The sequence below is a fragment of the Chamaea fasciata genome, unplaced genomic scaffold (assembly GCF_029207755.1).
Source record: "Chamaea fasciata isolate MVZ Bird 193981 ecotype frontalis unplaced genomic scaffold, bChaFas1.0.hap1 SCAF_13, whole genome shotgun sequence".
Lineage (NCBI taxonomy): Eukaryota > Metazoa > Chordata > Aves > Passeriformes > Sylviidae > Chamaea > Chamaea fasciata.
In genome coordinates this window covers 15,498,134-15,513,972 of record NW_027094098.1, presented here as the reverse complement: position 1 = coordinate 15,513,972, position 15,839 = coordinate 15,498,134, and the positions used below count along the sequence as shown (strand labels likewise).

The window sequence follows — 15,839 nt, the reverse complement described above, 5'->3', positions numbered from 1 at the left end:
GCCCATCCTGCCCAAAGGGAAGTTGGAAACTCGCGTGGTAGGGGTGGCATTAAAACAAGCAAGCAACAGTAACAAAACAGGACAGATGAGACCCCAAAAAGTAGATTTCCCTACTGCTGGATCAGCTAGATGTGGGTAGTAAAACCCCAAACCAATCCAAACTGGACCCTTTCAAAGCTTGTAAGGGGAACCCTTGGTTTTGGAGGAAAGGCTCTGAGCTGCAGAGATGCAGTTTGGGAGAGATTATTTAGAACCCTTACAGGACACTTGAGCATTTGTGGGTTTGCATCAACACCGGTGAGGAAACAAGTAGAATTGTCATGTAGGTGTTCTGGGGTTTGTTGGTGTCTTTATAGTTCTTGTGTTATCCAAAATAAGGAATAATTGCTGTCAGAAAATGTCTGTAAGATCTGCCTTGTTTTCCTCAAATCTCATGTTATGAAAGCAAAACTATTAAGCAGAGTGGGGGAAGACCCCTTGCTTTGGGAAAGGAAGCACTGAATTCACTTCTGTTTCTAGGAAAAAAGTGTTAAGCATAAATGCTTGGGAGATGGAATTTGTTTTGTCTCCCTACTCTATGAAGAAAGCTTACTAACACTTAATATGAGGCTCAGAACTGCACCCCTGGGCAGCACAGAATCTGAAAACATGAAAAACATGAGTTTTCATACTCAAATTTAAGGCATCAGACCGGGATCCTCCTGTGCATCCTGGCATCCCAATCGCCTTCATGGATATGGCTCCTGGGTGTTTATGTACTCAGTGTGCGGTCAGTGAGGAGACAGGGCTTCTGTAAAACCTGGATTAGGCATGTCCTGACTTTGTTTTCATTGTGCAGCTCCTGCGACACTCTCATCTGCTCTGAAGTGTGTGCTAAGCTCATTCGGCGACAGATCAGGGCATGTTCCAGGGACACTTTGCTGCTGCTGCAGTCCTTACATTGGAGCCAGGGGTTTGCAGTGAGCCCTTCTGTGCTCAGCTGCCTTACACTGGGGTAAAAATACACTGATGTAATAGTGGAACGGTGCATTTTTAAAGGAGGTGCGGACAGAATTAATTTACACAGAGCCCCTGCAGAGAGAGAAACCAGACCATTGAAAGTTGCACGGTGAGACAAATTAGATTAGGAATTCATGTGAGACCTCCTCCCTTTGTCCCAAGCTCTAATTCTTTAGTGTGGGAGGTCTTGTCAAAGCAGTCCTGAGTTCTCCCTGGTAGAAAGCCCTTTGTTCATGAACAGGGGAGTGTGTGAGACCTGTTCCCGTGCAGGAGTACATCGTGTGTTCTTTACAGCAGTTTATTTTTGATAAGCTGCAGCACATTTTATATGTAATTGTTAACATGCCTAATTTGCAGCCACACAGTCGTATCAATAATAATGGAAAGTTGTTCACAGGTAATAAATTAGCATAGCATATAACCAGCAGAACTCTGCATATTGTTTCACGATCAAGAATTCAGTAGTTAAATATACACAGCAGTGGGCTGAGAACAAGCTGTTCATTTTTGCTGCAAGCAGTACCAGTGGACCAGAGTAATCATAGCTCCCAAAAGCAGGACTGATTTTATTGATTTTAAATAGGCTTTCATTATAGCACTGAACTTATTCCAATTGCAAGGAATATCACTGCTGGTTGTATTCACTGTGCTGACTGAGGGAAGGAGAGGTTTTGTTGGATGCAGTGTAGAGGCTGTTTGTCCCTCAGTATTCTATTTCGCCCTGCTGAAACATCTGAATTTATTACAGACAAATAAGTACTTAAGGCTTTTTTCCTCTGGTTAGAGTACAGTTTATTGGAAACATAGAGCCAGACACCGCTGTGAAATTTTGAATTCTGAGTATTCTTCCGAGGAGCAAAGGTCTTGCTTATTTATTGGCATCTGATTAGGGACCAGCTGTATTTTGGTTCTTTTTTTTTTTTTTTTTTTAAGGATTCCTTAGAAATCATGGAATCACTTTGCTTGGAAGTGATCCCTAAGATCACCAAGTCCAGCCATTTAACCAAATCCTGCCAGGTCCAGCACTTCAACCTATCTCTAACACCACACCTGCACCTCTCTCTTTTTTTTTTTTTCCACAGATGAATGTAAAAAAGGCAAATACAAGAGCTGCTCAGTCTGAGATATTAATGTATTCAGGTTATAATTAGTTAAGAACACATGCTGTTTCCAGCAATGCGTCATTATTCTGCACGGAGCAGTTTGAAGCTATTTGTTGCTAAATTAGTGACACTTAAAAGCTGTCGGGTTTTTGTATTGTTTCTAATGATAAAGAAAACTATAAATCTGTGACTAAAAATCCACATATGTGCACTTAAGGAGCAGGTTGGCCTGTTATTTGGTTTTCTTTGGAGTTTTTGTGTCTGTTTTTGTGTTTTAATTTACACAAGGCTGGTGAGTCAGTGGCCATACACAGAAGGTGGTTGAAGCCTTAATGCTGTTGAAAATGTTGTACTCTACTTTATGGTGGTGTAAAGGCATGTTGTTTGTGATAGGCTTTCTTCAAGTCCTTTATGTGTAACTGCACAGTCCTGCTTAAACATTTTCTCCAATGTTTCTAGAACAGTTTGGAAGAGTATTAACAGAAATTAGTTACACCTTTCTGGTTTTAATGGGTTTAATACTGACTTCAGGTACACTTTTTTACTTTTTTTTTTTCTTTAAACCTGCAGGTGAAGTTGAATTACTTCAAATATTCCAGCTAATCCCACATTTTTGTTTTGGCATAGTCTCTCATAATATAATTTGTGAATTCACGCAGGAACAAACAAAAACTTTGAGTGATCATTTCTAGAAATCAACTCTCTAAATAAGATGGTGACATTAGGTAGTGAATCAACTTGGTAGTACTGAATGATCAAGCCTAGTTACTGTAAAATGAGATCTGGATGGTTTATTTCATTTTACGGACTTTGGGCAAATAATTAAGGATTTAAATTGCTTCCTGTTGGTTTCCTGCAGGGCATGAAGAACCTGCTGTACTGTGGTCTGCTGAGCTGCTGCATTGATTATTTCTTCAGGTCTAATCTTCACGTGGCTGTGCTCGCTTTCATGTCTGTTTGTTTATGGGTTTGATAGTTGTTCTGAAGTTACTCTATTGCCTTGATAGTCCTCTAGTGGATTGTAAAAACGTACACATTAATTCCTTTCTCTAGCTTCATTTGTTGGAGCCCAGTGGAGATAATTGGTGCTCATGGAACGTGGTGGTTGGGAATGAGGTTGATGATCACTCCCAGAACTGATACCACCCATCACTGACAATCAAAGCTCACATTGTCGGGATGGTTGGAAGCTAAAATTGATTTAATTAAATGCTTACAGCATCTATTGACAATACCGTATTAGATTGTTCATCACAGCAGCTACTGTGATTTTTAGAGTTTGCTTCTGCAGGTTGAAAAGTGATTTATAGTTTTAATTCATCTTAATTTGTGTGCTTAGGAAACATTTGATATAAAACTTTTTGTTGCATTTAAATTTCCTTGTTATCTGCCCTGCAGTGGCATGAGTAATAGGGAGCCCAGAACATGAATATATTGGGATGAATGAAATATTTTCAAGGAGAATGCTTTTAAGTTTCAGAGCGATAAATGTCAAATGTTACTGAATGGTTAAACATATGGAGAGATTTCAGCCTCAAAAAGCTTGGAAATTAAGCATTTCTTAGTATAGTATCTGTGTTAACAATAATTAATAATAATAATAATAGTAACTACTACTGTGTTTCAGTACAATACCTGTGTTAAATAGAATATTTGTTTCATAATGTTTATACTATTCTAAGGTTCAACTTTTTTTTGTAGCTGCTGAAATTTGTTATACAGGCACTTTGAAATGAGGCTGTGTCAGAGCTTGCCTGCACCAAAAATTCCTGCACCTCTGAACTGATATTTAATAATCTGTAAAATGTTTTTACAGCCCAGAAAGCCTGTGTGTGTTTTAATGAAAGTATGTGTACCCTCTGTGCCAAGTAAACAGTAAATTTGTCAATTTAACCACAAATTCTTATGTTTTATTGATACTTAGATAAAATGTTGTCCGAGGTGTGACCTAATCCAAACACCAGTGAAATCAGAGATTTCCACGGTCTGCAGGAGAGGGTGGCAGTGAGCCTTCTCTCGGCACACTTAATGATCTGTCAACATTAGGATCTCGGACTCTGCACAGCACCCAGCACTATTATGATAAATGTGCAAAGGGACAGTAGTTGGTGTTAATAAACATCTTAAAGGCACCTGGGACGTGTTCGTAGTTCAGGAAGTGGCGGTGATCCGGAGCTGCAGAGATGATGAGCGATGGTTTGGTTTGGTTGTTTTCTTTTCCCTTTTCCCCCGTTTGACTCTGCAAGGATGTCAGGATTGCTTGTGTCTGAGATGTAGGACATGGTGCAATTGTTTTTGTCACTGCCTTGCTGCACTTTGGTGTTACTAAGAGACTGTTACACTCAAATTGCCCAAGATCCAAGTGATGCCTCCCAGACAGATGAAAAGTTTTCACAGCTCCTGCCCTTGCTGTGCACTCACCTGCCCTTTGGACACAGGGATTTCTTCTTTAAGAACCACATCCATGCTTTTCCTTCCACATGCTCAGAGCAAGGAATGGAATTCATTTCCCTTGATGAACATTGTTTTGTTGTGCATTCAAGACAAAATGTGATCTGATTTATGTCTGAAAACCGTGCTAGTGTGTCAGCCACGGAGCTGGACTGGTTGTGTGGTTTGTTGTGCAGGTCATGTAGCATTAACAGCATGGCTCTGATCTCTGCAATGACTTATTTATCACTTTAATAAGCTGTGTATCCCTTAACTTCCTTCAGCAATTCTTTTTTTGCAAGGTTGCTTTATAGAAATGATGAATTCACCCTTGTTTTATTGCTCACTAGTTATGAACAACTTCTTGCTGTTTTAAAGAGTCCAATCTGGAAATGCTTTTTGGTCTCATACTAACAAGCTCAATAATTGACAAACCACAGAATTGCAATGTGTTTTTCTTTTACAGAGGCAAAGGAAGTTGTTCTGAAGGCACAGATTCTGGCTGGAGGGAGAGGGAAGGGTATTTTCAATAGTGGGTTGAAAGGAGGAGTTCATCTAACAAAAGAGTAAGTGCTTTCAATTGAAAAAAACCATAAATTTCTCCTTGTATAATATTTAGGCTGTTTACAACAGCTATGGACTATTTCTTTTAATATTTTTCAGTAAACTAACATTTTTCCTTTGTTTGTAGCCCTAAGACTGTTGAACAGCTTGCTAAACAGATGATTGGGTACAATCTGTCAACGAAGCAAACTCCAAAGGATGGTGTGACAGTTAAAAAGGTAAGATTTTGGCCTCTTGAAAGTTGAAAGCTATGTTCAGCTGCAATTTTGCATTAATAAACTGGGATGTACGACATAGATTTTTTTTCGATCCTTCTTCAATTCCTGATTGATTACATCTCATTGAGGAAAAAAAAAAAAAGAAGAAAATGTTGCTTGTTCAGTTTGTGTATATATTTTGTTCATCAATTTTTGCATACCCACTGATGGAAAGCAAATTGATTTCTGCAATGTATATTGAAAGGAATCCTTTGTTGTAGGCTCATCTTTCATCAAAGACATCCTAAGTGGTGATAAAACTGCATTATAGCATTAGCTGTACATGCTTTTTGACATTCTGTTTACAGTCGAGACTTGGTTCCCTTTGGTGATAATATTATCTGTATTTCAGTCACCCTCAGCTCTGGGCAAGTCTTAATAGAGTGACAGATGAATCACAGAATGGTTTGAGTTGAAAGGGATCTTTAAAATTCCTTCAGTCCAACCCTCTGCAATGAGCAGGGGCATCTTCAACCAGACCAGGCTGTTCAGAGCCCCATCCTACCTGGCCTGGAATGTTTCCTGGGATGGGGCATCCACCACTGCTCTGGGGAACCTGTGCCAGTGCCTCACCACCCTCACTGTAAAAAAAATCCTTTCTTATATGTAGTCAAAATCTGTCTTCTTTAGTTTAGAACCACCTTGACTTACTGCAACAGGCCCTACTAAAAAGTTTGTCCTCATCTTTATTGTATGCCCCCTTTAAGTATTGAAAGGTTTGCATGAGATTTTTTCTCATTTGAAAGAAAAGTGTCTGAACAGAAGATTCATTCTACATTTTTGCAGATAGAGACTAAAATATGTTCATGGTAGTGGTTGAGGTACCAAATGAACAATTTTCCAATGGTGGTGCTTTCTGCAAGGCACCAAGATTCACTTCAGCATAAGTGATTCATTCTGTGTTGGCCTAAATAAGAGAAGCAAAGATGCAGCAAGATTCTCCTTCAAATTAATAAAATTCTGTGAGTCAGGCAATCCTGGCGATTGCCTGTCTGCTGTATCTGGTTTTATCTCTTGCTTTGTTTGACTGAGCAAGAATCCTCATACAGGTAAGTAGTCAAGAGCCACACTGCATCTGTGCCAGGAAATAATTTGGCATGAGCTGAAGGAGCTGCAGTTCCCGTTTAATATCCTGTGAACAGCTTGGTGTATTAGCATAGAAGGGGAAGGAACACCTGTCTGCAAAGATCCTGTCTAATGAGGGCTGGAGGAAGGTGTTCAGGCAGTTCTTCTCTTGGGGAGCAAGGAGAGCAGATTACCGTCACTCCTCAGGGTTGTTCTTAAAAAGAAATACTATATATATTAAAATAGGAGACTCAGTATTACCATTAAGGCATGTCTGTCAGAGAATCCTGTTAATACTAAGGATATTAGAAAGGATACACCTTTTCCATATTAAGTCACTCTGCTTGGAAAAATTAACATTGTAAAAGCAGCTTTCTTTTATAAGTTCTTTGTTTTTATACTTTTGCCCTGGTTGGCCTGCCTTGAATACATCCATACAGAAATTCTGCTCTTTTATCAGGGTGCGAGCCTGTTCATCATTGGCAGATTCATTTCTGGAAAAGGAACTTCTAATTTTCTTTGAAATTGATAGAAATGGAAGAAGGGTATGGGTGTTGGGGGGGCTTTGACACGGATTATTCAAAGGATTTATAGTGGGATGACTTTTGTTCCATGTATCTAGAGAATATTTAACTTGTGGTTCCTTTCTCCCCCTCCACATGTTGTTTGTGTGAATGAGCAGTGGGCAGGACTGAGCGGCTGGGGCAGAGGTGAAGTTTAGGGTGAAGTTTGCACTGCTGAACTTCAGATATTTATTTTGGTGGTACAAGATTGTTTACAGCCTTGAAGGCTGTGTATTTTTCCTTTGCAATAGAGTTCCAGGGAAACTGGTATTTTACTGTTGGTGCATGATAAACCAATGTGATGTTTTTCACTGGGAGAAGATGATCATCTGCTGTCCTAGACTTTCATGCTGATCATAAAGTTGGCTTTTAAAAGTACGTTGGCTTTTAGCTAGTATGTTTTATGGTTTTTTGGTATTGAGTTCTTGATTCTTAGTAATTAATGGTAAGAGCATACACCCTACTTTAAATTAATTCATTTTGTAACAGTTTGCCCAATGTTATGCTTATTAGATAGTGAAGAAAGCATGTTTAAAATTATGCACTAGTTCATCAAAAAACTATTTCCCAGCAAAATTATGTCTTTTTAAAAAGAATTTCTGTTTTACAAAGTTAGCTTATATTGGGATCTTCAAGGGAGTTAGAGGAGCTGAGGAGCTCAGGCTTGTACTGTCAGGACTACAAAATCAAATACTGAAATTTTAATCAAGGGGCAAACTACAGTGATATTATTAAACATATAAATTTAGCTGTGTCTGAGATATCATTTGATGCAGTGGGAACTTAATGCACTGAAAATGCCAGGCAGACTCTTTGGGCTTGCTAAGGGCAGTGGGGAAGATGAGAACAAATCAATGGCATTTTTATTTTCTATTTCAAGACACATGCTTTCTCTCTCATGTATGGAAGAATTTGTGTTCTACATGTGCTTAAGGAAAATTGCATTTCAGGAAGAAAAATGTTTTTAGGATTTGTGCTTTTTAAACTTTTCAGTGTTCTGGAAAGTTTGAGTGGTTTAAAATACCCCTATGTTTTAAAAAATTCAAGTAATAAGCATTTTTCAGAAGGCAAATAGTTGTTATGTCACTTTTTGTGAGGCAATCAGCAAGCTAGTGTCAAGTCAGGGAGTGAATGTCACGTACCTTTTACATGTATTTGTAAGGAAGGTAGAAAAGGTAGAAATTTTCTACAATTAGAATAATTACGGAACAGAAAATGGTGGTTTCAGCTTTCTTTCTCAGCTTGTGCACCTGCTGCAGAATTTAAAGTATGTTTGTACCTCTTCAGATTGATGTTTCTCAAATTAAGAGCAATCTCTTCAATTCCCTCCTAACTTGGAACCTGTTTTGTGAGTTTACATAAAATCCTCTTATGGCAGTTTGGGATTTGGAGAGCCTGGCTGTCTGTGATGACACTCTTCTCTTATCATGACAACCTGAGAATGCACTACCTGTGTTTTCTCTCCAAGCGATAACAGAATGAACATTTTGCATATTTGATTCTGTTTAAAAAAAGATGTTACAGTTACCCTCATGACATTAGATGCGTGACTTAAACTTTTAGGTAACGATTCGTTACAGAGAAGGAAAGCTCGAAGTTGTCAGGAAGTTTTAATGAAAGCTGATTGTTCCCCAGGCCATTTTAAATATAAATATGATACGGTAAACAGATAATGAGGTGTCATATTCTTTATCAAAAGCAAAACAGACAAAATGTGAGAAGAGTCAACCGTCTGTAGATTCAATTTCACTCTTCTTAACTGTTCATCGGTGTGTTTGCATTAGTTCTGTCGTGTGAGTGATAGGTAGACTTAAATGATATTTAAAGACCTGGAACACCAATTTCCTTGGCTTTTCTCTGCATCAAGCAGGGAGGATGGTGAAGGAAAGTTATCTTGTTGGGAGAAATTAGAGATATTTCACAATCTGACAATTTCTGCTCTAAGGTTGCCTGCTGCAAAGTAGACTCTCAGTAGTTTTGTGAATTAAGGCAGAGAAGTATCTGATGACGTTGGCATTGTTAATTAGGAACGGTGAGGACAATCATTCTGGTTGGAAGTCACAGGTGAAGATACCTGATTTAATAATGTTAGTTCCACCTGCTGTACCTGCAAATGTATTCCTCAAAACATGTTGAGTGTATTCCCAGCCTAAGCCTGGCCCTGACCCTGGGCTCTGTGGAAACTGTCTGAACAGCTCTGAGAAAATCCAGTAGGACCAGTTGGTTTTATCTGACTTATGTCCAAAGCAACTGACTCGCATTTTTCAGATACATTGATGCAGGATATGTAAGAAGGTGAAAACATGGATGCAGGTAAAAATAGTAGCAAATCAAAGATGCTTTCCCTAACCCTGCTTGTTAATTTGACAAGTCTTGGCAGGTAGCCAAGCTGTGTCTCTGAAGTTGTCTTTTAGCATCTCTCTGTAGTAGACTAAAATAGGCAGATGCTTTTAAGTAGTACAGTAGTTTTCTGCATTCTTGGTTCTCTCCTTCACCCTGGCTTGCTTTACTTTCCTTTTGAACAGTCACTTATTTGAACTATTCCTTTACATCCCCCTCTGTTGTGTGAATAAAGTGAGGTAAAAGTAGAAGGAAACAAAATTACTATGAGGCAGATTTCCTCCAAGTCAAAAAGGCCATAAAGAAATTTCATCTTTCCTTCAATTCTGAGCACTGATGGCTTTATCTGATTCCTTGTTGTTTTTACTTTATTTTTTTTCCTCTTCTCTAATGCCTACTGCCTGGCAGAAAGTCCTTACATTCTTTCTTATGTGCTCTGGAACAGACTGTCAAAAATGTGACTTGGATGAAAGTATAGTGCATCTTTCTTGTTTATGGTCCTTGAACTATGAAAACCCAAGGAATACTGGTTTGATGGAGCACCTTGTGCCAGGTAGGCAGAGTTTTTTAAGGCTGCAGGTATAAAAATGCCTCTTGGATCTGCTGACTGAGAGAATGAATTTCTCCTTGTGCTCTGTTCAGTGATGACCATTGTCTGCAGTCATTGTTCAAAGCTGTCACTTCATAAACAGGCCGTGTTAGAAGGATGTTGCCATGCAATCCTTCTTAATTATAATAATATTTGGGGAGTGATTTTCCTGATTTCTACCACTTCCATTGAAAGATGGGAAATAGTACTCTCTTAAGGAAGTCTGTAATGCTGATTAAATTGCAGAGGTGACTGCTTCACTTTCAGATTGAAAAGCAAGGCTGAAGTGCAGAGCAAAACTACAGTCTTTGCAACTTTGATTATGGCATCTGTTATGATCACAGGCAACAATTATTAATGATCATATGCAGATTTTTTCCTAAAATTAAGAATATTTCGGGAAGTTTGGTATTCTTATAGCAAAACGCTTTGGAAGTCCTTTGCAAGTGTAAAACTACTCAGTCTCTGAAATTTCTTCAATAGCTGTTGTTAAACTACTGCAAAAACAGACAGTTCAGGTGAGGAGGAAGGTCCAGTTATTGTAAGACTAAAATGGGAAGGACCTTGTCTTGGTTTTGGGAGGAGTGAAAAAATTGTAGCAAAGATTTTGTGTGGGCCAATTTCAGTCGGTTTTAACGGGCTGCTTGTAGTCCAAACGTGGGATTTGAATCACCTTTCTGTTTTGTGCTGTGGTGTCTGTCAGACACTGGTACAAAATGGCACTGTAGCTTATAGTAAGAAATAGGAAGTAGTAGCTCTTTGGAAAAATAAATATCTGTGTTTCTAGATTGTGCCAGTATCTGAAGGACACGCACCTGCTTGACTCTCTAAACTGCAATTAAAAAGCCGGATGGCAGAATTACCTGTCAACCCATTTTCTTAGGGTGTTTTCTTAGGAAATTTTTCTTAGGAAACACTTGGGCAGGGCAGGAGTTCAGTGCAGAGGTTCCCGCGGTTGGGTGGCCTTTGGTCAGAATAAGGGAGAGAACTTAAACCTGAGGATTGGCTGCTGAGGAACAGCACAGCTGGTGAGATACATCCTAAAACCAACGTGCCAGTCCTTTTATCTGTGTGATCTGCCCACTGAGTCCTTTGTGACTCAAGTATTCCTGGGGACAAGAATTCTTGATAATCAAGAATTATCCCAAATTATTGGGATAGAAAGGTAATATAGGGAAAAACTCTTGGAAAAACCCCAAAACTGGGATGTTCCTGGTTGACATTGCTGGCTGCATGCCCCAGTGAGAAGAGCAGCATTAGAGGAGTCTCTTACTTAAGGAGAGAGGGTTTCTTGGGAAAAAATGGTCCCAGGGCTGCAGTACTGTAGTAAAAGCAGTGAAACCAATGTTTCTTTTTAGGATAGCAAGTGTCAAACTGCTGCATTTTAAGACAAAGAAGAAGGACCAGAACCATTGATGTTTTATTTTCTTCCCTCCATCCATTTTTAGGTGATGGTTGCAGAAGCACTGGATATTTCCAGGGAAACATACTTTGCAATTCTGATGGACAGAGCCTGCAATGGACCTGTCATGGTTGGCAGTCCCCAGGGTGGTGTGGACATAGAAGAGGTTGCAGTAACTAGCCCAGAACTTATCTTTAAGGTATTGAAATAATGTTTTACAATAGCAATTTTCATTGTCCGTTATCCAAAAGAGTATTTTCCCCCCTTTCTCCTCACATTTTTCCTTCTTTGGTGTGAAAAGGAGACAGGAAGAACCATAAAAATAGTGTTTCATCAAATACAGGATGATACCTGCCATCCAGTAAATGAAGCATATTTAACATCTGATTTTACTAGAATTTTTCAATTAGAAAAAGATCTTAAATCTGGCTGTTATGTGATATGTTAAACTTCACATCTGAAGCGTTTTGTGAGTGAGTTTCACTTTCAGGGAGGTACACAGTATTTTCACAAGTGGGTTGGTGCCAATAGATTTATTGTTTCTGTGGCTGTTTTTCTCTAATTGAAAGAGCTGTTAATTATTTTTTTGTACCTGCAAGACTTTTGCATCTTAAATACAACTGTTGTCATTACTTTCTTAAGGATGACTACACTGAAGTATTTTTTAAATTACTGTGGCAAGATAATGAGTAGACAAGCTATTCAGCTGAGAAAATAATCGATACAATCAAGTATAATTATTCAAAAAAATGTAAAAATATTTAATGTGCATTTAAAAATTACATAAACTTCACAGTGTTACTGGGCAGTGACATTCATTGCCTTGAAAATATTCCAGAATATGTCATAAAAATTAACAGACTAAATATTCGTCAATGCCATCTGTACAGTAATTAAAAGTGAAAACTGGTGTCACATTGTCTTGTCAGCGTGCCACCCTGAAGAATTATATATTTTTTGGAAGGGCTGTTTCACAGTCAGTTTGGTAATTATAACATCCCCTATAGGCACCTGCTATAGCCTCAGTCTCGGGGAGCCTTGGCAAACAGCCAGGCTTTAATTACTAATTTTCACATGGATGCTAAGTGTTTTCCTTTTGAAGTTAAAAACCTCCACTCGGATTGAATATTTAGTTGTGTTTACGTGTGTTACTGTTGCAGGAGGAAATAGATATTTTTGAAGGCATAAAGGATCATCAGGCCTTGCAGATGGCAAAAAATTTGGGATTCCAAGGACCTTTGCAGCAGCAGGTAACTTGACTCCACTCCCTGGCTTTAGGCTGAAGACTTTCTAGCCCAGCTTTATTTTAAATGTTTTCTAGTAGGCAGGAAAGGCCAAGTGCCCATTAAATCAGGATCATTTTTACAGTCTAAATACTAAATTGCGCCTATGTAATTGTCATTAGGCTTTAGCATTTTAAATAAATTCAAAATAGTTTATAGGTGTATAAATTATTCAAAATTTATAGTTTTAAAGTGAGAGTCCCTAATCTTTGAAGAAGTCAATGGCAACATGCAGTTCCACCGTGTGGGATTCCTTTGCTGTCATTGGAATTCCACTGGAGCTCCATGAATGAATGGCAGGGGTAGAGCTGGTTTTGAAAATTGGCTCTTAATATAGGGAGAAAAAAAGGTGATTGTAACCTTTTAATTTTTTTTTTTATTCTTCAGCTCTAAAACAAAATGCTGCCAGTGTGTTGTATTTTCAGTATCTCTTTTCAATATGTATATATATTTTGAATGTATCTATTTGCCTTTATGCATCATTTTGGAGAGAAAAGAGCTCATTTTAGCTGGCCTGGTTTTTTTTCTGTAGTATCAAACTGTTATTTTTGTAGAACTCTTTTATTTTTAATTCAGCAGTTTTAATTATTTTCTCTCCTAACATGCAATTAACAAATGCATAATGATTAAGTTGATTAACACACATTTGAAGATTTAGCTGTATATCTAATGAGGAGGAATGATTATGTAGAACCTTTCAACCCTTGAAGAGTTCTGGTACTTAATAATTAACAGCAAATACGTATGGACTTTTAAACAACACATTTAAATAATGCTGCAGGAATGCATTTCTTTCCTCGTTCTTTTCAACTAAAAGGAATTTACTGAAGCATAGGGACATAGTTTTTATCCAGACAAATCCTAGTATTTACTTTTACATTCTCTAGTTCTAGGCTGGGATTTTCTGCTTGAACAGGCTCAGTTCTTACAGACCCTGAGAAAGAGAAGTGTTGACATTAAGCTGCCTGATTCAGAGAGGTGCTGAAAGATGGGGCAGCCCTTAATGAAAGTGAAGTGATTCTGGTGTTGTGGTGCAGTTTCAGCAGAGGACTTTGGCAGCAGCAGCTTTTCAGGTGGCCCAGAGTCGGTGTGGGGCGCTTGGTGGGGCTGCCAGCCCAGGATCCTGCTGAGACCCTCACCCCTCTGCTTTGGGGTGGTTTGCCAGCCTGAGGGTTTGTGCCAGGGAAGCTGCTCCTGATTTCTTTTAAACCAAACCCACAGAGAATGCTTCAACTGATAACTCTTGAGCAGGGAAGGCTTCCTAAGCAATTTGTGCTGCTTCCCAAGTGTGGCTCTTTAAAGAATCTTGTCACAGAATCATGGAGTGGTTTAGGTTGGAAGGGACTTTAAAGACCTTAAATCCAGTTTCAACCTCCCTTCCCTGGGCAGGGGCACCTTCCACTAGATCAGGTCACTCAGAGCTCCATCCAGCCTAGCCTTGAACACTTCCAGGAACTGGGGACTCCACAACCTCTCTGATTGAGTCTTTCCAGTTGTAATGTTTTCTTTTCCATGACTGACCTTGTAGGGGAAAGCTGACTTATGCTTTCTTTATTCTATTTCATTTTACTTATCAGGAGAGGTCCCAGGTATTTTTGGGTTGTGTACTTCAGTTAGCTGATCAGTAATGAGAGGGAGAAAATCGAGTGGTTCTTTATTAGTGCACTTCATCTGCAAACTTATTTCAGCTAATAGGTTCACAGTGTGAAATGACTCAAAGGGATTTTTTAATACACGTTCGTGTTGCTGTTTTTAAGTACTTCTATCAGTGGAAAAAATTTATAGAAACAAAAGACTTGGAAATTAGTTGTTGGAATTAGTATTTTCAGCCACGGGATCAAGCATGGAGATAGATGGTGATGAGTAATAGGGAACAAGCAAGTATCTTGTAACGAATAAACAAGCGTGCTTCGGACCTGAGTTCTTCAAGAAAATATTTCAGACTGCTGTAGGAAGGAGAAATAGATTTTTTTTCTGAAGTCACCAGAGTGCACAAACCGCTTTGTGGTTTCTGACTTTAGCCTGCTGAACGTGAGTGCAGCTCAGACCTCGGCGTAGCAGAATGCTTCATTGTGCTGCTGCCTAACAGGCACTTCCCAAATTAAACTTGTCATAGTAATTGCACTGTTTTGTAGAAAATCTCCAGTTCGTGTAGTCTTTCCATGCACATTTACTAAATGTTAAATAGTATCATAATGTTACTTTATAACAATGTAAGAGACTATATGAATGTGGTTAAGTAAACAGAAATAAAAGCTGTAATTATCTAGAATTACTCTGCAATGTAACACATTAAAATAATCAATAATACCTTTGCCTTGAAAACACGAACTTTTATTTTTCTGTGTGGTAATTGTAAATCATTTGATCACATTCAGGCAGCAGATCAAATTAAGAAGCTGTATAATCTTTTCGTGAAAATTGATGCCACTCAGGTTGAAGTCAATCCCTTTGGTGAAACTCCAGAAGGGCAAGGTAAGAAATTGAAGGAAACAAATGAATGCATTATAATTCTTTATTTATGCAAACTATAAATTAAATTGCATAGAAGGATGTAGCAGCAGCTTTGCATTAATTTCATTTTGTAATGTAATTTAAACAACATTCATAAATATTCCCTTGGCAGGTTTTATATTTCAATACCTTTTGTTGTTTCATCCAGATATTGGAAGTATTGGCTTCTACATGTTCTGCTTGGTGAGAGGCAGCAACATTTTCTGCTCTTCTGTTCGTGTACAAAGTTGGGGTTTTCTTGATTTTGTTTTGTGGGGGGTTTTGATAATTTTTTTGTGTGTGTTAATGCTGCTAGAATTACTGAGATTGTGTGGAAAGAAACTCGTCCTTCTATGTTTGCATTCATATGGGTAATTTAAATTTTAAAGTGCATGACTCTGCAGTCTGCTAGAGCACAGGCCAAATTTCAGCTGAAACAGACACTTGGTTACATCCTTTGGGAAGAAAAAGGGTTACTGAATCTTCCTGCACCATGACTGCAGGGCTGAGGAGCTGAATTAGCTTTCACCTCATTGTAATACTTGATATTCCAGCTGAAACCTTTCCTTCTGTTTGTCATTTTTGTCCAAGTAACTTGGACAGAGGTGAAGAGGGGAGGAATAAAGGTGCCTGTGGGATATTGAAATACAGGAGGTGTGGGATATTGAAATACAGGAGGGCTGATCCAGGGGGATCACAGTTACCTCCTCACTGTTCCATTTCACTGGGGTGCTGAAGGCTAATTTGGTGG

The 15,839-nt window shown here is 38.7% G+C and overlaps 1 protein-coding gene across 1 annotated transcript in view; it reads left to right on the top strand.

The window, feature by feature from the left end:
* The window catches only part of SUCLG2 (succinate-CoA ligase GDP-forming subunit beta), a 113,763-nt gene that overhangs the window by 44,606 nt on the left and 53,318 nt on the right, over positions 1-15,839 (top strand). The window contains exons 3-7 of the mRNA XM_066195409.1: positions 4,999-5,098; positions 5,224-5,314; positions 11,359-11,511; positions 12,473-12,562; positions 14,974-15,070. Of these exons, the coding sequence (XP_066051506.1) occupies positions 4,999-5,098; positions 5,224-5,314; positions 11,359-11,511; positions 12,473-12,562; positions 14,974-15,070 (531 nt within the window). The remainder of the gene's footprint in view (positions 1-4,998; positions 5,099-5,223; positions 5,315-11,358; positions 11,512-12,472; positions 12,563-14,973; positions 15,071-15,839) is intronic.